This window comes from Vulpes vulpes, chromosome 16 (genome assembly GCF_048418805.1).
Source record: "Vulpes vulpes isolate BD-2025 chromosome 16, VulVul3, whole genome shotgun sequence".
NCBI lineage: Eukaryota > Metazoa > Chordata > Mammalia > Carnivora > Canidae > Vulpes > Vulpes vulpes.
The window spans coordinates 66,559,218-66,583,479 of NC_132795.1; the positions used below are offsets into that span (position 1 = coordinate 66,559,218).

A 24,262-nucleotide genomic window follows, 5' to 3' on the forward strand; every position below is an offset into this window, starting at 1 on the left:
CACCTCTGTGAGGTTCCCTCCAAAATCCATAACCCCAGTCTGATCATTAGAAAAACGTTAAGTCAAATTCAAATCGATATCTAACCAGCATGCCTAGATTCGAGATATCTAACCAGTATGCCTCAGAACTGCTAAGGTCATCAAAAATTCAAGGGGAGTCTGGGAAACTGTCACAGCCAAGAGGAGTCCAGAGTACTAAAATATAAGGTGGTGTCCTGGATGGCATCGTGGGATAGGAAAAGCAACATTATGTAAAAACTAAGCAAATAAGAGTAAAGTTATGGACTTAGCCGACAAAAAATGTGCCAGTATGATTCACTTCCATGAACGTACCATACCAGTGTGTATCAGTAATGGGGGAAACCCAGTGTGTGGTATATGGGAACTCTCTATACTATCTTCCTTAAAATAAATCGTCTATTTTTTTAGTTTATTTTAAAAAATTATATAGCAGGATACAATAAAGTTTAGCCAGATGTGGTATTTTTACAGTTATTATTTTGAATATTATATGAAAACATTTTCATGTTATTTTATGAAAAGTATCTTTTGCCATGATTGGTATTTTAGTCTCCTAACATTCGTTAGTCAAAGAAATATAAATATTTTAGTTAAACTGAAAAACAAAAAAACTTGGATAATTTTACCAGAAGAATAGTTCAGAGCTATTCTATATTACTTAGCTAGTCTTATTTGTTTTTTGGTTAAACTAAATGCTTGGTTAAGTCTGAACATAGTTAACAGCTTCCAACTGGTTGCAGAATCAAATCAAAAGTCCTTACCATGGCCCAGGTAAGATCCTACATAATCTGGGCTGCTGCCTAACTGCTTTGGCCTCATTTAATATACACTTCCCTGCTCTATTCACTGATCGGAGCCGTACGTTTTTTCTGGTCTAAAATCCTCTTAAGCGTCAGGGCTTTCACTCTGCTCTTGTCTGGTATGTTAGCTAATGCTGGGTAGCAAACCATCCCCAACACTTAATGTGGCTTAATGCAATTCCTATTCTGTTCAGTGAGGATTCCCTGAGTCAGTTATTTAGGCTGGTCTCACCGGGAATACTCATGGAGCTGTGGTCTGCTGGCAGCTGGAACGGGAATGGGGGGCTAAGTCCCATCCGGACGTTAGAGCTGCTTGCTGGATGGTTTTCTAGCAGGATTTCTCAGATGGCTGCAGCAGCGGTCCCAGAGCATTTGATGAAAGCAAATTATAAGGCCAGTCCATATTCAAGCAGTGGGAAAGAGACTCCATCTCTGATGGAAGGAGCAACGAAGAATATGTAGACATTTAACATCTACCATATGTAAGATGCTTTTCCTGAAAGCTTTCTGAAACTGTCTCCCCTTAAAAATCATCTTTTCACAGAGGACGTTCCTAACCACTATTACATTTTAGGTAGCTCTTCAACCTCCATTCCCTATCTCTCATTATTTCATTTCTCAGTTTGATTTTCTGTCATTACAATTATCCGTTATCTCATTGAGCAGAAACGTAATTGACTCACACCTTTATTTTTTCTGCCACAATAGGATAGACAACTAGGTTTAAGAACTGAAGAGCAGGGCAGCCCAGGTGGCTCAGTGGTTTAGCACTGCCTTCGGCCCAGGGTGTGATCCTGGAGACCTGGGATCAAGTCCCACAAGGGCTCCCTGCATGGAGCCTGCTTCTCCCTCTGCCTGTGTCTCTTCCTCTCTCTCTGTGTGTGTCTTTCATGAATAAATAGAGCAAATCTTTAAAAAAAAAGAAAGAAAGAAAGAACTGAAGAGCAAAGCACTTCAGTAAAAAGCACTTTAGTAAAAACAATGTCAATGAAAATAAATTTTGTCTCTTCTGTCCAAATGGCTTTTTTTTTTTTTTTTTTTAAGATTTTATTCATTTACCCATGAGAAACACACACAGAGAAAGGCAGGGACACAGGTAGAAGGAGAAGCAAGCTCTTTGCAAGGAGCATGATAAGGGGCTCAAATCCCCAGACCTGGGATCATGCCCGAGCCGAAGGCAGACGCTCAACTGCTGAGGCACCCAGGTGTCCCCATTTTGGTTTTTTTTTTTTTAATTCAAGGTAGAAAGTAACCTGGAATGTTTCCAACTGTTAGAGTTTCAGTCTCCAAAATTAATATACCAGTTTAGAAGTTTACTTTTTAAGGACCACCTCAGACATGAATAAATAATCCTTTAACTGAACCTCTGGTTTGTTCCAGTTTATAAGAAAGCTTACTCAGGATAAAGTTTGAGGGACTTGTTTCCATGCATCAAAGCATAGTGGCAGTCAGCGTTTCAGTCCCTGTGGCATCAGGATATCCCAAATACTGGGCCACTCTGGCCCACCACCACTTCAAAGGGGCACCCTGAGATGTGGCCAGACAACTGGCATCAAGCCTGATCCCAATCAATCCTGGTACAGAAGGTTTTACTATAAAGCATAACACTTTCCCACCATATAGTTTGTTCAAATAAAATGAGATAAGTCATTACAGAATGTTTTTCCACTTTATTTTTTTATGAATGACAGACCAACTCAGTAATTTTATTCCATTTATTAAATATGGATAAAGCTACTTAAAAGACCTTTTACATACAAAAATGTACATTACAAGGTTAAACTTTCTGTACTGAATTACAAAACCTGCACGAGCATTTTAATAAAAGAGCACACTTAAAAACATTTTGACCATTTTGTAGCCTCTAAAAATTACTGAAGTGGCACAGTAGTAAATAGAGGAAGCTCTTACATACATATGATTTAATCTACTGGCAGTTTTACTTAATGTAAGTTTTTTAAAAGGTCATTGCTATTCAGTGAGTCTCTACACCAGTTTTAGAATCCTCTCTCAAAACTTAAGTCAACCAAAATATTATTTCAAATAATAATTACAATTCTGAAGAATTTCAATACTAGCAAAAATATTATGGCCTCATAGTAGTAGTTGAACAACTTTCCAAAGTGCCTGGTAGCTGTCTAGATTAATAAAGCTATTTTGGTAAACTGTACTGCCTTTACAGCCACTGGGAAGCAATTTAGGGCCCTTGGTGCTGCAGGGGCTCGAGATTTCCAGAATTCACGCAGCAGTCTATGATCCCTCAAATACAGGACTGGGGGTCATCCTATCTTCACTCCTCAATGAATGCATAGGGCCAAGCATTATGAGATGCAAACCTAAGCCTGACGCTTAGGGTCTGCAGAAAGGAGGATGGAAAATGGAAGCAAAGAGTTGAAACATGGGAAAGGAGAGTAAGAAAAAGGAAAACGGGACAAAGAAGAAGGGGAAGAAAACGACAGGACCACCTGCCAATGGCAGGAAGTGGTAAAGTGCCTGTAACTACACCTTGAAAGCCAGTCACTGACTCAACCATTCATTTGCCTACCCCAATAATAAAAAAAAAAGGGTGGCTCTGTTGGAATATGAAACCAATAGAAACAAAATTAACCCATGTAAGTGAGTCAAGGGTATTCCAAAGTTGTTTGCCATTCAAATCAAGTCCTAAACTTTAAAGCACACCAAAGCAACCCTTCAAAACCTAAGATTCCCGACACGTGCTTCAGATTCCCATCATTTGCTAGGCTTCACTGCTTGGAGGAAGACATTTCAAGACAAGCTATATCTATACACCTTGAGAAGGCACAGTGCTCTAAGATGTTGCTATTATGTAATACACAGTACATGGTTTAGCACTTCTCCACATTTCAAACTCAAAATAGCTCAATAATATGCTTCTATATGAGCATTGATTCTGAATGTTCATAATATAAACTTCAATTTGAAGCAACAATGTTACACAGTTCAGCTGTTATTACCAACCTACTCTGTAAGTTAAATATACAAATTAAAAATTAATTTTATTGAGTAACTAGAAAGTTTCCATTGACTTAAAACTGTCAAATGGCTAACTCTCTCCTAACTAAGAGAGAAATGCAGGTGGAAGCAGAAGGGACAACTGAATTATCAAATATAATTTGTCATTCTACCCTAAAATCTGTACTTTGAAAATCTCCTCTAACACACAGTAATGTAGAAGGTGACAGCTGTCCTTCAACAGTATTACAGGTATCAGCCCTGCAGATAATTATGTATTCACTACTTTGCCATAACGTCAATAGTTTATGCAACACATACTGTATTCAATTTGGTCTTATCTGTACAGATTTATAGTTTGGATAAAGGCAGAATGGCTAGAAACTGTAGGGTTCTAGTTTTAGTACAGTACTTACCTGCCAGGCTGAATGAATTTTTTCTAAGGCTATTTAATAGCTGAACTAAAATACTTGTTTTAACAAACCAAAAGAAGAATGAGACTGCTGTAAAAAGTTAATGAAAAGGCGAACCCCCAATTTGAAGATCAGTCATATAAGGAGAAAAGTATGAAGTATCTATCCTCTGTACTTGCTTAGAAATACAAGGCAAAAAAGTGGACAGAGGAATGCATGGGTATAAGGTATACCCTATGTTCCCATGGATTTCCATCGTACAATTGGGATGGTAACACTGCTTTAACACGAACACAAAACCTCAGTGGATAATGTGCGTGTGACAGCCCTGTGGGAAGTTGCCAGTTAGCCCAGCAGGGAGCCCTGTCCGGCTGGTACTCGCCTCCTATGCTGTCACTTTGCGGTAACTTCTGGCTTTACCATCTTCTCTTCTGTTTACACCAGGTCATATTAAGCTTCCAGCCTCAGTACTATCCCTCCTGGACTCTCTGAAGTGCTGGAATTTCATCCCCCCACCCGCCATTCTCTAAACCTTCTGCCATCAGGTACCACCTCGAATAGGACTATGTCACCTGAACATCTTAAAGTTTCTTTTAAGATCTTTTTGAAAGGATGAAGCTCCCAAGAAGGAGTGACACCTGAGCTCCCAGAGATCACAGACTGCTCATGATAATAGTGAGGACTGCTGCATGACAAGGACATCTAAAGGGTGGACCAGCTCTGAGACTAACCAGTCAACTCCTAACAGACCAATTCTGTTATGACTTCAAGGGAAGGAGCAGCAGTAAGCACTGAGTTCTCTTTTGATGTTTATGGGAAAGAGTAATGTAAGCACTTAAGAACAGCAATTTCATCTGTATATTCTGAATAGTTTATTGGCAGCACTACAAATATGCTTTTCTTGGTGAACCTTGAGGAGGAGTTTGGCAGTATTTACTAAAATATTGGGATAAACTGTTAAATTCTTTTGCTAGGGAAACGAAATAAAAATTGTGAACTTCTAAAATATTTTGAATTTAAACAAAATCTCAAATTTCCCCAAACACTGAAACAGAGTAATGAAAATAATTCCTAAAATTCATCAGATGCTTTATATCAGACTTGCAGCTAATGACTGACTAGGATCAATATAAATGACTTACACTAAGCCATCTGTTTAAAAAGAAATTCTTTCCTAATCAGGGCACAAAAGGCAAAAATTTTAAAAAGAAAAAAAAAAAGGAAGGGGAAAGGAAGACTTTTTCAACCTAATTTTAAACCTCTTAAGAAAATTCCACAATAATCAGGATCTCTGTAAATACTGTCAATATATGTGAACTTGCTTGAAAAACTACAGTTAGTTATATTTACATTTTTGGAAACTTTCCTTCAGGGCCATGTAACATGCTGTATCTTCCTCTTTGCTTCTGGAGGCTTCAGGTTATTCTGAAAAGACATGAATAGAAATCAGTTTAAATCTGCAGAAATGCCAGAGGATAGCTTGAAATGAGCACTTAAAACCACCAGTTTACTACTAATACACAAATGGTAAATCACTGCTGCCATCTGGTGGGAGAAGATCATTAGGAGATTAAGGAAAAAAAGCAAGTCTCCCTTGCCACCCATTTTTTTTCAGCTGTGGTTCTCAAACATTTGCATATTAGAATCACCCACAGTACTTACAAACATGCCCAGACCTGGGCCTTATCCCAGAACCAATTAAGTCAGAATCCACAGAAGGTGGCAGGGATGAGGCTCTGACTTCTGTCTGGGTTTTGTGGAAGCTCTTCCAGGTAATCCTAAAATGTATTCAGAATTGAAAACCACTGACAGCTCCAGACTTGCTTCCTCCCTGCCTACTCCACTGCCTTCCTCAAAATCTCACAGTCCAAGATCTTAATACTAGTAAATTTAGAGATAAAATAAAATCACATCTCTGAAAGAGTAAATTTTTTCTGAGTAGAAAGATGTGTTTTAAGAAAAAAAGATCCTCGAGACTCTTTATTATATTATTGGAGGTCTAAGTTCTTTTTCCTACTTTTTTTTTTTTCCGTCCTTCTCATTCTTATCTGACACCCTCCTTGTTTTTCCCACAAAAGTAACTGAAATAAGTAGGCAGCTCGGTATCTTTAGAAGTTCATGCACTGAGGTCAAACAGGCCTATATTCTGCAGCCTGGCCACTTACTAACTCTTGAACCCTGGACAAGTTCGTTTAAACTGAGCTTCTGGGGTGCCTGGGTGGCTCAGTTGGTAGAGTGTCTGCCTTCGGCTCAGGTCATGATCTCGGAGTCCTGGGATCAAACTCCACATGGGGCTCCCTGCTCAGCGGGGAGTCTGCTTCTCCCTCTCCCTTTTCCCCCCACCCTTGTGCTCACTCTTTCATACAAACATACACGTGCGCGTGCACATAAATAAATAAAATAAATAAATAAAAATAAATAAATAAATAAATAAATAAGTAAGTAAGTAAGTAAATAAATAAAATCTTCAAAAAATTTAAAGTGAACTTCTATTTCCTCATCTGTTCAACAAGAAAAAGAACTGTGTCAAAAAAGCTATGTCACAGGATGGCTGAAGCGATGAACTAATGTAAGAACTAACAGCTGGTCATATTTACACTAGTAATCTTCTTTCTACTACTATTTTAGAATGTTTGACCTACTCTGAGTTTTCACCCCCTTTGACACACAATTCAAAGAGGATAATAAAGACAAATGTGTGTGTCTGAATGTGTAGGTGCCCTCAAAATTCTTATGTTGAAACCTAATTCCCAACATGTATTCTAGAATTAAGGGGAAGGGCCTTTGGCAGGTGCTTAAGACACAAAGGAGGCACTCTCATGAGTGGGCCCTTAAAAGAGACCTCAGACAGCTTACTTGCCCTTCTGCTACATGAAAAAAAGAAAAACAGTGGGAAACAGCCAACTATGAACCAGGACGTGGGCCCTCATCGGACACTGAACCTGCCAGCACCTTGATTCTGGACTTCCCAGCCTCCAAAACTGTGCGAAATACATGTCTGTTGTGTAAGTCATCTAGTCAGTATTATTTTTTTGTTATAGCAGTCTAAATAGACTAAGACAAATAGACTAAGACAAGAAATAAAACCTGTAAAGCTGCTGGATGTTTAGAAATAATTTTCTGAGTTGCCTAGGGAAGAATCAAGTGTGTGTGTATACCATCTCATAAATTAAACTCTAAAATAATACATTACCAATCTGTACCAAATTTGCCAGTATATGAAATCGAAGCATCCAAATGCTTAATTAAAATACAGACCAACACAGTAGATTCCCCTAAACTTCCTATATCCCTCTAAGGATAGGTACATTTGAGGAAAAGGGGGAGGGGGCACTAAAATCCTGAACACTGTAGTGTGGTTTTAAGGTAAGTGCAAAACAGACACACTGAACGACAAGCTCTCAAATGCTACTTAATATGTGACCTTGGACAAATCACTTAACATTTTGAGCTCTACTAATAAAGGAATATATTTCTCTTTTAGTTCCAAAATGGTTAAAGGATTGAAATGAGAAAAATCTAGGAAAAGTGCCTAAGAGATGTGCTTTATACATTTTAAAGAGAAATAAATTGAGTAGACTTGAAAAAACATTAGCTTATCTTCATGGATTTTAGGATTTCAGGAGTCAACATGAGAAAGGACATGTAAGTCAGACCATTTCAGAGTTCAAGAACTCCCTATGGCCTGGCTTGCCCAGCCCGCCCTGCCCACCCTGGCTACAGGAGGCCCACGCACTTAGAACCTTCATCCCGCTCTTACTAGCACAAAAGCCGCCCCACACTTACCACAGCCTCAGCTTCTTCTTTAGGGGCCGCTCGCTTTAACTTCACGGGAGTAGCTCCAACAGGGGACAAAGGTGGGGACTTCACAGGACCCAAAGGACTTTTCCTATGCGTTAAGTCATGGTTCTGTTTAGTGTCATTATTATTGTGTTCCATTTTATTGTTCATAGGCAAATTGGAAGACAGAATTAGGGGTGAAACATTTGAAGAGGAATTTGACAATTTTCGAAAGGCATTACTGGTAAAGCTTGCCTGAGGAGGAGGCCTGAGTCGGTCATTATCTCCATTCTCTGTCTTTCTCACTTTGATGCTTGTACTTGTTGAACTTCCATCAAACACAATAAGAGGTCTTTTCCTTAACCCATCTACAGTGCTAGTCCTGAAATCAAAGAGACATATTCTTGAAAAATACCATCTGCAATGGCAAACCTTTGCAGGAACTCAAAGCTAAAACAACGACCAAAAATATTTATCGGTAAGACTAATCTATTTTAAGTAGGACCCCTGGGAATGAAGTTTTCTATTATCACCCTAAATGAAATGATCAATTTTTTAATGCTTGGAAGTTTACAATATTTACTGACAAGAAACATAAGTTAGCTGTAATGTACATACAAGATACAGGTATTTTTAAAACATCAACCAACCACTTAACCCTAGAACTTAAAAGAAAATTCCCTGGTGATTAAAAAAAAAAAAATTCAGTTTTAAAAATCACCCTACCCCACCTAATTGATAGGATTATCTTGACTATGTAATAATTATTATTTAAAAAGAATAATGAACTATAAAATTACAGCAAGAGTACCTCAGTAGCTGTCTACAAACAGTGAGAACATTCTATTAATCAAAGGTTTCTAAAGCCAAGACACTTTCTAAATTATAACTATAATATTTGTGTAATTTTGATTTTAAAATTTGGCAAATCTTCATGTTTAGCTTCTGAAAACCTAATTTCCACTCTGAATGATAAAGATTAAGTAATAAAAGCATTCATTTGTTCATTATCCACTATATTTCAAGTGAAATAACAAATTTATGGGAAAAAAAAACTTTTAATTAAACATGTAAAAGAACTTGAGCAGCTAGTTATTAGGAAGAACACTTCCGCCTTGCTACTCAAAGTGTGGTGGATGGACCAAAGGCATAAGCATCACCTTGGGAGCCTGTTAAGAAATGCAGAATCTGGGGCCTTAACCTGTACTGATCTGAATCTGAATTTTAACCAGATTCCAGGTGATTGGCTAAATTCACTAATTCTTAGGTCACCAATGATCATCTGTTGAGTTCCTACATAGAGAACTCAAAATAAGTTTCCTGCATATCCACTGCTGCTGCAGAATGGAAACAGAGGGCTCATCAGCTTGTGAGAGTTCAACTGAAGATCCCAGAGCATGCTGAAGTTTGAGAAGCACTGCACTGTTGATCTGGGCCTAGCTCTGTGTGACCTGGGGAACATCACAACATTTCTCTGGAGCTCATTTCTTCCACAGAAAAATAAGCAATTCAACAATACCTGGATCTCTTAGATCCTTCCAGCTTTAATGTTCTGATTCAAGAGTCAAATTTGTGACTTTTTTACAAAGTCACAATCCCTTCCAAAAGGATATTGAGGGACTTAAAGGGATCATCATTTGAAGTAACAGTATTGAAAGCTTTGCTTAGGACAATATGCCTGAATGTGCAGATCAAGAAGAAAATACTTTCTTATTAAGAATCAACAAAAATAAGAGGTGCCTGGGTGGCACAGCTCGTTAAGCAGACAACTCATGATTTCGGCTCAGGTCATGATCTCAGGATCCTGGGACAGAGCCCTATAGTGGGCTCTGGGCTCTGCACTCAGCACAGGGTCTGCTTCAGGATTCTCTCCCTCTCTCTCCTCCTCCCGCTTACTCATGCTCTCTAAAATAAATACATAAATCTTTTCCAAAAAAAATGACTCAACAAAAGTAAATTGAAGATATATTTGGCCTAATCTATAGATTTACAAAAGCTAACACTAATATGTAGCCTGTACCAACATATAACCATCAGGCTAAAATGAAACTCAACCTGAATTGAATGTGTTCCTGATCAAAAGAAAGACTATTCCTTTTCCAAAAAACTAAGAGCACGCATGTTATATTCTTCAACTGTTTTCATACTTGGAGAATACTCTATCAATAATGACTCTTTGTATCTAGAGATTAACACCCCTCATCAACTCAGAGCTAGCATTCTCCTTCACCCTCAGCCCTCATTCCACCCTCTCCCACAATCACTGCCGATGACAGTACCTTACAAAGAGAAAGCTCTAAAAATGAATTCAGTAATTAATCCATAGCACCCACTTGTGATAAAATAGACAAAGGAAAAGAAATAACTCACTTTGTCCTCATTAAACTATCACTATCAAAGAAGTGTAACCTTCTTTTTTTATTTTATTTTTTTTGTATTTTTATTTTTTTAAAAGACTTTATTTATTTATTCCTGAGAGACACACACAGAGAGGAGAGGCAGAGACACAGGCAGAGGGAGAAGCAGGCTCCATACAGGGAGCCTGACGCGGGACTTGATCCCGGGTCTCCAGGATCACGTCCTGGGCTGAAGGCAGCACTAAACCGCTGAGCCACCCGGGCTGCCCTGTAACCTTCTTTTAAAAAGGAAATTCATTTGCTTGTGGTTTTATGAAAAACTTCCTGAAATTTAAAAATTTCAGTGTCCTTGAAGCAATACCACAGCTCCTTCATTTCTGTATTATTCAAAGACCTTAAAATCTTATTTGACTCACAACTCAGCAAATCTTGGCTCTACCTCCAAAATACATCCAAGACTCCAACCACTTCTTATGAAGTTCACAACTTCAGTCAAAGTCACCATCTATGAAGTTACCATATCCATTGCCTGGATCACAGTATAGCCTCCTGACTGATTTTCCTGTTCCCCTCCCCACATCTTAAATCACTTCTCAGTACAGCAGCCAGAGTGATGCTGTGAAAATGCATATCAGATGGTGTCATCACTCTGCTCAAAATCCTTCAATGGCTTCTTATCTCAGAGTAAAGCCAAAGTTCTTACAACTTACAAAGCTTTACGCGATCTAACCAACAAGATCCCCTACTTACCTCCAAAAAGGCTCTTTACTCTCCCCTTGATTCTCTCTACTTTAGCCTTGATGGCCTCTTTATTGTTCTTAGTTTATGATGGGCACACTCCTGACCCAGACTCTCGTAGTCTATTTCGAATGCTAGCTTGCACTCTACCTTCTACAGGTTTCTCTCCTGACATGTCATTTCTCAGTGAGGTTGCTCCTGGCCACTGTACCTAAAACGGTACTCTCTCTCCATTTTACTTTTCTCCTTAGCACTTGTCACTATGTAACACAGCATATGTTCTACCTAATTTTTAAAATTATGTTTCTCCCATTTAAAATAAGAGCAGGGAATTCTGTCAGTTTCACTCATGCTATAAGCACAGTGCCTGGTGCTTAATAGTTATTGAGTAAACAAATGTTTCTTACCTAAGTTTACCTGGAGGAAAAAAAAAAAAGAAAAGCGAAGTTGTTAAGTCATGTAAGATAAAAACCAGAACCACTAAGAAGTACCTTCTAGTCTCGTTTTTCATCTCATGTTGCTCTCTTTTCTTTTCCATCATTTTTCCCCATCTATTCTTTGGCAACTCTCTCTGAGGCAATGGTATTGCGTGCTGAACATAAAGATCAGTGAGATTGTCTTTGTTTATTCTTAAGTCATTTTCAACAGCTATGTTCTTCTGTGGAAAAGAAAACAAAAGTAATTTCAAAATAACATTCTTCATGGAAATTACTACCTACCTAACAGGGTAGAACATTTCTGCTTAAGTAACAAACTTCATGAAGTTTAATAATGATGTAATTTGCAACTTATTTGCCATCATAAAATTTAAGCTGTATAACTTATTTACTTAGAATTTATAACACAAGATTATAATACATAAAATTTAATGTAACACAACTCATAATTTATAATTTTACAGTTATTACATATTTACTATAATTATAGAATTTGTTATTTAAGCCTGTTATTTAAGTCATACAGGTACTTTTTTTTTTTTAAGATTTTATTTATTCATGAGAGACACACAGAGAGAGACAGACACAGGCAGCGGGAGAAGCAGGCTCCATGCAGGGAGCCTGAAGTGGGGCTTGATCCCAGGTCTCCAGGATCAGGCCCTGGACTGAAGGCGGTGCTAAACCGCTGAGCCACCTGGGCTGCCCTCATATAGCGACTTATAGGAACTTGACTATACTGCAGACCCACAGAGTATACTGTAAGTATTAGAGAGTTACGCTCTGCAAATATTAGGCTCAGCCTCATCTTAAAAGACAATGGTCACATGATCCCAGTGTGACAAGGACTGCAGTCCACCACAGGTCAGTCAGCATACCAGGCATGGAGACCATTTACAGTAGCATCGTCTTAGTCTATGAAGTAAACTGAAGATGGGAGACTGCCTGGAGAAATCAACGCCGCTGCCCCCCCCCCCCCCCCAAGGCGACAACAATCACTACATGCTGAGTTACACAGTGTGTTACTATCATGATCAAAGTAGTGGGCTGCAGGTCTCACCCTGTATTTTGTTTCCCATGTCTCCCTAAAAATGCTTCTTAAATTGGAGTCAACGACCAAGATTTCAAATGGCCCTACAGATGGACACTGCAGTCCCCTTACTGATGCCTGTTTTGGTAACAGTGCATCATGTTGTCACCACTCCTTTCAAGTAGCTTCCAGTCACTGTCCAACCACCCATCTAAACTGCCTCATTCTCCCTCACTTTTCAATTTCCTCTCAACATCATGGAATATGTGGCAAAAGGAAAAGGAGTAGTTATGGATAGAGAGTTTGGATTTAGGAAGAAAAATGAGGATACACTCTTCATCTGCAATTCAGAAAGGCCTGGGAACATGTGTGTTCAGTATAAATGGCAAAACAAGCCCAATCTGTGTCCTCTGATAACCTTACCCCGATTACTTTTTTCTTCAATATTTAAAAGCACAAATATTACTTTTCTCTCTTATACCTGACCGCCCTTTGTTATCAGTTTTCACCCTCTACTCACTCAGAGATACGGAAAAACCCAGGAGACTGTCTTGGAAACATTCCCAGAGGATTCCCCGGCACCTTAGTTTGGGCAGCACTGCTCCAGGGGAGGTGCTCAAGCTATGGGCCCCGGGCTAACAGCGGGAACTTGCTGAAAACGTCCACTCTTAGGACACACCCCGGACCTCCCGAATCCGACACTGTGGGGCTGGAGCCCGGTAATCCGTGTTCTAACAGGCCCTGGCGAGGGGCGGGGAATGCACCTAAAAAGCGTGAGAACCGTGTTTGAAAGGTTAAGTCCCGTCAATAAATACACTCAACAGGGCTTGAGGAAATCTGAGTACTGAGGGGCAAACAAGGAAAGCAACAAAACGTGATATTTCAAGCCACAGAGAAACTTTCAGCAATTCTCTACCACTTTAAACTATATTCATCACTTTTCTGGTCCTACTTTTTGTTGACTATCTGAGGCCATATTATATTAGCTCGAAAAGAAGAAATGCTGCCGTGAGAGCCAGGGGTCCCGAGTTCTCCTGCCTGCACCACGTAGCGACCTTTGAAATATGTCGCTTCACTTCTCCGAGGCTGAGTTTCGTCTTCAACGAGGTGAGGGATGAACAAAGGGCGATTCCAGCCCTGACAGGCCCTGACCACCGCCCTTCATTTCTACTTCGATTCCCCCCTCAGCCCCCGCTGGGGGCCGCAGGGGTCGCCTACGGTTCCTTCGTCGGAGCCATCAAAGACCCAAAAAGGTAAGTCCTCCTTCCGAGGAATTCCTGACACTCCAAACACGTGTCTTCCCGGACCGGGGTGTGAGGAGACCCGGTCAGTCCGCGTGGAGTAGTCGGTGACACACACGGCGCGGGAGAGGCGCCGGCGGCGGGCGTGTCCGCTCCCACCGAGGGTTACCCGGGCCGGCTCAAGTCCGGACCCCGCTCCCTAACAGGCCCACCCCGACCTGCGCACCCGACCTGCTCCAGGGTGAGGAGAAGAAACTCCTGAGACAGCAGCTCCGGGTGCAGCAGCAGCTCCGAATCCGTGCAGCTGCGACCGCCCACATCCCCCGCCATCGTCGTCGCCAGGAGACCCCGGCCGGCTACCCACAAGGCTCCACGAAGGAAGCGTCCCGGAAGTGACGTAACGCTCGGGGCCTTGCATGTGACATCATCCCCGGTGCGCCGCGCGCCCCGCTCCGCCTCTGGTGGCTTGCAGGGTTGCTGGGAGAGATCTGGCGGAGGGGAGACTCCCGGGGCCGCAAGAAGTGGAAGGGACTTCTGCAGAGGAAATGATTGGCGTTTGACGTCCTGCAAGAAGGGACGGGAAAAACGAAGTTCCCGGAGCGGGCCACGGTTGGTCGCGCTTCCTGTGACGTCCAATGGCAGAGGCCAAAGGGATTCCTAAAAACAGTCTCGCGGGAAAGCAGCGGGGCGGCCGAGAGTCCGTTGACCTAAAAATGGCGCCGCTCGCGGCTGCCGTTGTCTTAGTTCTTTTTCAACCTACTTCCCTTAAACCTTTTTCAGTAGGATGCTGTAAGGCCAGATAACTTAATTCCTTGTAAGCCCATGGCTCCGCACATCGTAGGTGCTCAAGTAATCTCTGAAGTAATACTCCGAATAAACTTGTGAAAATAATAATAAAACCGCCGGTCAAACAGTGGTGATCCAACCTCTGGTAATTCACCAAGAAGTCTCTTCTACTTGTTTTTCATCTTTTGTGCAAGACAGATAACATCCCAAAACATTAAGCACATCTAAAACTTGCGGAAGTGTTCTAAGTGCTGTTTGCATCTTCTGTGATGTATCATTTTATTGGAAATCACTGCTTTAAGACACAGGAATGACTCTGAAGATGCTAAAAGATAAACCTTGGGGGGGAAAAATTGGAAAATAAGTGAGATGCTAAATCAAAAAAGATAAAGGAAAGCTGAGGGGTGTTTTTGCAATTTTTCTTCATCATTTATGTAGACGATACTTTATCTAGAAATTGAATTTCAGAGCTGGGCAGAAACTTAGGTTAGGCCACTTCTTTCATTTTAGTGTTGAGGAGGCTGACCTGAAGGGCATTTGAATGACTTGCCCAAACTAGAACAGAGTTTTAGAGCCTAGCTGAGGCAGGTATTTGGATGTTCTAATCTGGGGTTAAGTGTATTAACTTCATGGTATTAGGATGGTAGTATTTTATATCTAAAGTCTGATTACATTTTCATAACAGTAGTGAAATTAGTATTCTCATTTCCTTTGCCGGAAGGCACGTTGTTTTAATGGCAAAAGCAGTTCTCTCGGAAGAAGCCTGGGCTTGAAAACTAGACCTTAGTTCAAATTTTGTTCGGCTGCAAAACAAGACCTTGAGTCCCTCAGCCTCAATCTTATCAGAAAAAAAAAATGCTGTGCTAACATCTGTGAAGAATTATCAAAGGAGTACAGATTATATAACTTGCTTGGCACAGAGCAGATGCTTATTAACCAGTAGCTGGTTTTTAGAAAGCATTCAACTATAATTATGAGGCAGTCTAGAGAAGTGCAGAAAGTGCAGGCTTTGGGTGGCTCCAGCACTCACCTAGCACAAATATTTCATGTCTCCCCACTGCAGTGTGCTCAGTTGTGAAGTGGACATTGTAGGGCCATCCCACAGTGTTGTGAGGTTGGAACTAGAGTCTGTAAAGTGCCTCCTCTGTTGCCACTACCTGGAGATAGTGACAGGTAGTCAGTGACAGCCTCCTGACTGTCATCAAAGGAGGCAAGTGGCAGGATGGTGGTGTGGGTGGGGAAAAATGAGTTTAAGACTCTGAAAGTATGATTATACATCCTTGCTGTGTGATCTTTTTCCCTGTGGTTTTCTAGACCAATCGCCTCACCTAAAGCCCCAAGCTTTTTATCAGCAAAAATTGTTTTGTGACAGGTAAGCTCTGTCTAGTTTTCTTAATTTCCCTGAAGTACTTCTCTGCTTTAAAACTAAATCCGTTAAGATATTTCCAGTTGCCTCTGAACCAAAAATCTCTAGACGGAGCGTTCTCTGGGGCAGGAAAAAAAACATCAAGATTCAGAGAAGAGGCAGTAGAATGAGATTGTAATACTCCGCAAAGGAGAGACTATTTGGTAAAGCCTGCCCCTGCTCCATCCTGGGCAGAGCCTGGGAGAGTGGAGGCTCAGAGAATTTGTGATCAGGTGATTGGCTTTAATCAGAGTCCTGGTGTAGGAAGTTGGATTGGGGGAGAACTTGCATTTCTAACAAATTCTGAGGTGATGTTTCAAATATATCTAGACAGAAGGGCCATCTCACAGAGATTCTGTTCTCATCACAGGGCAAGAAAGACAGACATTCCCCGACCCTCAAGCCAGGCTGTCACCTTGATTGGAAGAACCAGGCCTCTCAGCACCAAAACCATGAGACAGAACACCAAACACCAGAGTGGACAAGGAACATCTCCAAACCCCTGTGGGGGACCAGTGATGCTAGGACCTGAATATCCCGCTTCCCATCTTGGCTCTTCAGAAATTCCCCGACCCAATTAACACAGCCCTGGGGAAGAGACAGGGCTTCCATTGGTGAGATTATTGTCACTGCAGCTGGGTGGAGGCTTGAAAAAGAAATAACTCATAACTGAGAAATAACTTTTTCTCAGTTATAGAAAAAAATTCTTTTTGTTAACACATTTCAGTTTGTAGACAGAAGTTCATTCCTGCTATGCTGTTATCTGTGAGCATTCTATAGTAACCAACAATTTATAAGATCATGAGGTTTCATTCTTTAACATTTTTATTTGGTGTCTATCGTTGACAAAAACAAACTGAGGTGTACCAACAAACACTGCCATGCCTGGCATCATTACCTCACAGGGTTGTGAGTTCCTGTAGGATGGAGTCCGCACATTCCCTTTGACTCTCCCACCTGGTCAGTAGCACACACGATGCTTACATTTACTAAGTACTCAATAAATGTTGAATGAATGAATCACGAATGAAATACGTACCAAAAACTTTAAGTGTTGATTCTTCTTATTGGTAGCATGATATTTAAGATACTTGTTACAAATATTTTTGTATTTGGAACCACTGTTCAGCTTTGAGTTCCAAATAACTACTTTCAGTACCACAATAGTAATTAATGGTGATATTTTTATTGTCCTTTCTTATTCCTTTCATAATCAGATCATAATAAAGATGCATTCAGAGACTTCAACTACTTATCCCATAGATCACCCCTTCATGAGCTCCTTGAAACAGTGTTTAGTCTTTGGTTTCTCAGCACCCAGTGCAGTGCCTTGCACACAGTATAAGACCAATAATGCACTGAATGAATAGGAGCAAAAAGCTTTCCAAATTCTCAGGCACTTCCTAACTGAGCTTTCCTATGACCAAACTTCTAGAGCATGTTATTTATTTATTTTTTTTGCCTTGGTGTCTGATTAGGTAGGTCGGTATTTCTTCCACGTATTCCACTAAATCAGGGGTTCTCAAAATCGAGTATTAGAGTCACATGGAGAACTTATGAAAAACTTTGCTGGGCCCCACCCCACAGTTTCTGATTTAGGAAGTTTGGAGTAGGGACATGGGAATTTGCATTTGCAGGTTCTGAGCTGATGTTGATACTGTTGATTACTGACCATACTTTATAAAGCACTGCACTAAATTAAGCTGTGTGAGGGCAGGGGCTGTGTCTTTCTCATTTCAGGATCCCCAGCAGCCTCTGCCATAGTACCTGGTACATAGGAGTAGCTACTGGATCTAGACTGCAGGTAAATGAATATATGTACATATATAGTTAAATGAGCTAATACACATGAAAGCTCTTAAAACATGGCATGTAGTGAGTTAAATTTGCTTTAAAAAATTACAAATGTAACCTTTCTTTGCTTAACTTCACCTTCTAAAATGATATCCAAACATTCAAAAGGTATCTTAACAAGGATATATATTATCCTTGTTTATAATCGAGAGTTTATAAATGAGAGTAACAGAATCTTAACATTAAAAACCTGTTTTAAAGATGACCTAGTTTATTAATATTGAGCATCAGGAATTTTCAAAATTGGTTGTGTGCTTCCTAAATGCAGATAGACACAGCAAGAACATGGTAGACACACTCGGTGCCCTCAGGAGCTTACAGCCAGTGAGGAAGGAAGGAGCCAGAGGAAGTGTGAGGAGGTGGAAGTAGAGGAAATTGAGTTTGGGGAACAGTTAGCAACTATGAAAGGATTCACTGGTATCAATTCAACTCCTAATCATCATTAATCTGTTAGAACTCATCTTTTGCACATTCTTTAAAATACTCTTAAAATGTTTAGTATGGGCCCAAGGGATATTGACTAAATATTAATAAATGAAGTTAAAAATGTCTTTGAAAAACATGACTTTGATAGTTCTTCTTCAATGTAACCAAATAAAACAACAGGAGGAATTTAGAATTAGCCTGATGCAGATATTTGCATGTTTATGGAATAGTTACTTACATCCGGGTGTCATATGTGATACAGGCTTCTCAGAAAGTTCCAGGAAGAAAAAAATGTTTCTAGGTGGAATAGTGTGCACATGTGGAACTTGCCATTTTAAGAATCCTATGGTAAATCCTTTCACAAAGGAAATAATTATTTCTGAATTACCCCTTTCCCCTCTTTTTTGTTAATATACATTTTTTACTTCTAGATTGTTTAAAGCAGAACACAAATGCTCTATCAATTAAATTCACTGTGCTGAATTCTGTATTCTTATTCCTGTTCTATTCTTACCACCATGGATTTTGGGACAAATAATTCAGTTTTCTTTGCTTCAGTCAACTCACCTATAAAATGGAGACATTATTAATGTCCACTTCATAAGGATATGGCAAGGCTCAAATGAGATCATTGCTGTAAGCACAGTGTTGGGCATTTAGGAGATCGTCACCTCTGCAAGCAGTTTTGTGCAGCTCTCCATCTGATACAGTAGGGCACTAAAATGAAAGACCACAAATTCTAGGCCTAGCTCTGTCAGTGATTAGCTGATGACCACTCACGTGTTCTCCCTGAGCCTGGGCAAAATGAGACTGGGCTGGATTTGCTTGTGTGCCTTTCTGCTCCTTGGTTCAGCTGGCTGCTGGCCTCCTTAGACTTGAGTCCTTTCACTGAGCTAGGCCTTGACGTGCAACTGCTAGTCATAGCTCTCTACACTTTGGGAAACCAGTTCCCAGTCAGAGGTTAAGCTGGTTCCACTGGGCAGAACTGAAGCACTGTTTGGGGGTAGGTCATGTGTGTGGCCATGAACTCACAGGGTGGGGGCGGGGGTTGGGGGAGTGAAGGACAAGCCACACAAGAAGATTGCTTCTTGATGGTTATTTCCTTCATTTACCTTTGTCGTAGTGGTGGGGGTGTCACTTGTCCTCCCTTTGAAACAAGAGCGCAGAGTAGAATGCAGTGTGTTTGCCTCCTGGTTCAGGATAGTATCTTTGTTTTACAGTCCCTGCGGGGCCAGAAGAAAGCTGAGGCCATCGGTCACTGGTGGATTCTAACTTTTATTTATTTATGATAGTCACAGAGAGAGAGAGAGAGAGTCAGAGACATAGGCAGAGGGAGAAGCAGGCTCCATGCACCGGGAGCCCGACGTGGGATTCGATCCCGGGTCTCCAGGATCGTGCCCTGGGCCAAAGGCAGGCGCCAAACTGCTGCGCCACCCAGGGATCCCCTCACTGGTGGATTCTAAAGTCAGGGAAAGCCATTGAGAAAATGTGCCTTTTCTATGCTAATAATTGGATGCTGACAACGATGGAGGGAGCTTCCTAATCGTTTCATCTCAACATTGGATTTGGACTCTATATTGAAGAGACAGGTTCATGGATTCCTGGTACCCCAGGATTCTTCACTGTGGCTGGTGACACAGAGGAACAGGTACCGATAGGCTTTAGTAAAAAGAGTGGGTAAGATAGACCCAGGGCTCCCTTTTAAAATAAACACGTCGTTCAAATACACAGCTCTCTCTGGGGATTCCTTTCCGGATTCGCTGGGCCAGCGGTGGGCCTGGGGCTGGTGGGCCTGGGGCTGGTGGGCCTGGGGCTGGTGGGCCTGGGGCTGGTGGGCGGCGGCCGCCCCCCCGGACGTTTCAGCCCCACCGTGAACACCGCGAGCGCGTCAACTCTGCAAGCCCGACTTTGTGAGACGGCAGCGTCGTCAGGCTTCTCCCGGACCGGTTGGCTGGTTCATTCATTCATCCAGCAGGGATTCCCGAGAGCCCGCACTGCCCAGCGCCGCGTCGGGTTGGAAATTGGGGGTGAACAGACCAGGCGGGGCGCGTGCTCTCCCGCGGCTGTGCGCGCCGGTGGGGGAGACAGTCCCCGCCAGCAGCTCCGGAGCAGCCACGCCGCGCAGGCGACGCTGTAGGTGCTGTACACGGCCCGGGCGGGCCGGCGCGGGGAGGAAACCGAGGCCGGGCGCAGGCGGGGCTCGGGGGGCTCGGGGAGCGCCGGCGGGGCGCAGGCGGGGCGCAGGCGGGGCTCGGGGGCTCCCGGGGCGGCGGGGCGCAGGCGGGGCGCAGGCGGGGCTCGGGGGCTCCCGGGGCGGCGGGGCGCAGGCGGGGCTGGACTGCGCGGGGCCCGCCGCTCCCGCCCTCCGCCGGCCCACGTGACGGGAAGCGGCGGCGGCGGCGGCGGCGGCGGCGGCGGCGGCGGCGGGGCCGGGCCAGCCCAGGAGCGGCGGGCCGGGAGCGGCGGGCGGCGCGGGGCCCCAGGCCGCAGGGCCGCGCGGGGCGGCGGAGGGCGGCGGAGGGCGGCGGGCGCCGCGCGGGTGAGTGCGGGGGGCGGCGGCGGGGCCGGGCGGGGCGCGGGGCGCGGGGGGCGGCGGGGGAGGGGCGCCTGGGGTGGGGGCGGGGCGCGGCCGGCAGGTGTGTCGGCGGGGGCGGGGGTCGTTGGCGAGGGCAAGTGTGCACGTGCGCGTGGCGGGACAGGTGCGCCCGCGCGGGGGTCAGCGGGTGCGGAGGGTGCGGGGCGTGTGCGTGCTTAGGGCGGGGGAGGCGGGGAAGACCCAGTCCCCGGTTTGGGGGAGGCTTTCGGTTTTCTGGGGGGAGGAGCCCCGGACTCCACCCCTGCGCCCGGAGCCCGCCGCCCCGCGCAGGGAAGGGTTCCGTCGCTGGAGCTCCTGGGATTTCAGAGTTGAGATTCCGGGTCGCGTTGGGGCCCGAGTCGTGGCCCCCGAACTGGGAGACCGGGCAGGGGTGTGGTGCGGAGGAGGAGAGCGGCTTCGGGGCCTGGAAGCCGCCGGCCCTGCGGGGTTCTTCCTTTCCGCGGCCTCCTGGCGGTGCAGGTGCCAGTCGGGCGCTCCCCTTGCCTCGGTGTTCGCGGGTCCGACTCTGAGGACAGGCGCGGTGCCCCCACTTCTTTGCACCTGCCGTTGCTTCTGCCCCGACTGTCGGGTGATCTTCAGACCCCCCGGCTGGCTGCCGGGCACGGGGGTGCACGCGCTGCTTGTCAGTGGACTGCGTGGGGCGCTGGCGTCGGAACCCGCCGGAGCGGGGTCTGTCCCCCACGGAGCGCGCGTGGGTAGGCGCCCGCGCATCCGAAGTGAGTGCCCGCGGCCGCGCGTGAAGGCAGAGCCGAGGCGCTGAGGAGGGTGTGGGGCAGGGTGCGCTGGCCGACCTGCCAGGGCCCAGGTGCCCCCCCCCGCCCCGCCCCCTCCCGGTGGGCTCCCTCGCCCTCTGTCTGTCCGGCCCAGGAAGCTCCCGGCCTGTGGGCCTGTGGTCGGATAGGAAGGAACTCGGGGCTGCTGCTTCCTTTGCATTCTGCCAGCCCAGCAGATTCAGCGGTCCTCCAAGTGGCGTCTTTGATGCGTGCCACCAGGAGCACCGACCAGAATCCCGTGGAACTCTCTGCAACGTGCCTTCCCGGGCTCCAGTTCCTCTGTATAAGGGGGACAGTGCAGCTCCGCGTGGAGCTCTGGGTTCACACCCTGCCCCTGCCGCCTCCTAACTGTGAGCCTTGGGCCGGCTCCTGGATGCTCTGCGTTCCGATTTCCCCCATCAAAGTAGTGGAAAGATGCATGTGTTCCAATAAGAAAATGTGCATTTGGCACAGGGCCTGGGACTTAGTAGGTGCTCGGTAGATTATTAATAAATGTAAATGAGAATATAGTGCTGTATCCCAGCTCTGAAAAATCAGTAGTTTTATGCTCTGAGAAATTGCTAACTTAATGAATATTTTGCTCTGGAGTTAGACTGTTTGGGTTCAGAGTTTCAATTTGCTGTACACATCACAGCGTACATTTTACAAAGAAATCGTGTGAGAGGTGTGGCAGTCTCCCTCACCTTCAGATCCTCTGCCTTTTCTCCCCTGCTCAGGACTGTGAAGAGCAGCCCTTGGTCCAAGAGCTTCTTCCTCTAGTTTTAAAAGCACAGAGCTCACAATTTTAAAAACGCTAAATTTTCTAGGCCTGATTGGCAGCTAGCATTTCTGATCAGGGAGAAAGGAGAAAAAAAAAAGTGAGTATTATAATTTCTTCCTTCATACTAATATTAAAAATGTGTGATCCTTTAAGAAACCTTGAGGAAATTTTCCTTACTGGGTTAAGCATCTTCATCTTGGTCTGAATCCAGTCCTCATTAGAAATACATTAAAGTAATCATTTGTGGCGGCCAGGTGTTTGGATACTGCTGGAATAATTTGGCTGGGGCTCTACAACTCATCTCCTCTGTGGCAAACCTGACCTGTTTTTCTTTATTAAAAAACATGTAACTACTAAATGAACGTAGAAGTAACAAGTTAATTCGGGGCTGCCCCAGACAAGCTTGAGTGTTTCACGCAAAAGAACAGGCGCACTCATTTGAGTATGTTGTGAAATCTTGCAGATAATTGGAAAGCAAGATCTTTTCTCGATCGTCAAGTAACTGCTATTGAGGAAATCAAAGACTCAAAAAAAAAAATACCGAATGTAAAGTTAAGACCATTGCCTAGCTTCCAGCAGGCACTCGGTAATTCTTTGTAGCTCTTTGAAGGTCCAGTATTGAGGAGATGCTCTAAAGGAGATGCCCTTAAGACCCAAGCCCCGCTCTGGTCCTCTTCTGCTCTTCCTTCACTTCCCAAATCCCTTTAGTTATAACTGTTGATAGTAATATTCTAGGATGTATGTGATATATACATGCATAGACATAACATGTACATACATGTGTGTGTTTGTGCCTGTATACCTAAATGTTTATATATACCTAGGATATGTACACATATAGACATCTGTATACCGTAAACATGCAAATAGGGTGTGTGTGTGTGTGTGTATATATATATATATATATGTAGTGTGTATAAGTAGTGAATATATATTATGTATACACTTACATATATATTTACATGTATTTGAATAATTTTGATGAGTGTTGCCAAGGAAATGGATACCAACTATGAATAGTTACATATAGGAATGCGCCAGGATAATATCAAGATGACAGAGTAGACGTTAGACATTAGCTGTGTTTTTTTCTTCTTTTATAAGATATACTTTTGGGTCACTGGAGCAGGTTTATTGTGCTGTAGCTAGTCTCACACTATCTCTGTCACATGAGTGCAAAGATAACCTGAAGTGGTTGTCAGGCAGGGCCCTAATCAAAAGACAGAAACGTTGTCTGTGGTGCACGTCAATACATTTGCTGTTGATTCCTGGCAACTTTCAAGATTGAGTCAGGAAGCAGATGGCTGTGAGAACTTAGTGAAGAACCCAGGGACCAGCGTGGGGTACTCTCCCGTAAGAACTATTTATGTCACGTGAACATATATCCTGTTTTGATAAAATTACTAGCTAGTGGGGAAAAGTGTGAACATATCTATCATTTCTGTATCTGAAATTTAGTAAGGCAGTGCTGACACTGAATTCCACATGGTCAGAGGCATTTATTTATGACTAGCGTTGTTTAGGGGGCCACGGAGCAGGGGTAGGCCGTGTGGCAGCAAGGGGTAAGCTGAGGGATGATAATAGCGTTTCTCTTCTGGACTCATGATGGCAAAGGTAGGGCTATGCTGAGAACAGGTGTTCCTGAGGAGGAGCTTACTGCAGGACATCTAAAGACCTGGTACCTTAGTGGCCTCATGTTTGGAGTAGTCAGTTCCTTCAGGAGGACTGAATTCTAAGACCGGTTTGAAATCAACGTGCCCCCTTCTGTCATCAGAGTGGAAGGAATACAACCATGGAGTCAGAAATAGGCACTGGGGTTGAAGCTGATATCATTACCTTGTAGCTGAGTAACCTTGACCAAGCCACTGAAAAATC

At 43.6% G+C, this 24,262-nt stretch overlaps 2 protein-coding genes across 6 annotated transcripts in view; one reads left to right on the forward strand and one right to left on the reverse strand.

The window, feature by feature from the left end:
* Positions 1-2,522: 2,522 nt before the first annotated feature.
* On the reverse strand, positions 2,523-14,428 carry C16H2orf49 (chromosome 16 C2orf49 homolog). Of its 2 annotated transcripts, XM_025992378.2 has the most exons (5): positions 14,019-14,297; positions 11,574-11,740; positions 8,243-8,369; positions 7,994-8,116; positions 2,523-5,632 (listed from the first exon to the last, which is right to left on the reverse strand). In XM_025992378.2, exons 1-5 carry the CDS (start codon positions 14,115-14,117, stop codon positions 5,576-5,578), a joined length of 573 nt encoding a protein of 190 aa, XP_025848163.1. In that variant the 5' UTR covers positions 14,118-14,297; the 3' UTR covers positions 2,523-5,575. The 2 variants fall into 2 exon arrangements, with proteins under 2 accessions (XP_025848163.1, XP_025848162.1); XM_025992377.2 differs by having other exon boundaries at positions 7,994-8,369; positions 14,019-14,428.
* A 5,691-nt stretch (positions 14,429-20,119) lies between these two features.
* TGFBRAP1 (transforming growth factor beta receptor associated protein 1) overlaps positions 20,120-24,262 on the forward strand; it is a 63,763-nt gene continuing 59,620 nt past the window's right edge. The window contains exon 1 of one of the 4 annotated variants that reach the window (XM_072743109.1): positions 20,120-20,395. The gene's annotated coding sequence lies outside the window, so the exon portion shown is untranslated. Of the gene's footprint in view, positions 20,396-20,652; positions 20,798-21,120; positions 21,571-24,262 lie in introns of those variants that run through there. The other 3 variants (XM_072743107.1, XM_072743110.1, XM_072743108.1) reach the window with 3 other exon arrangements.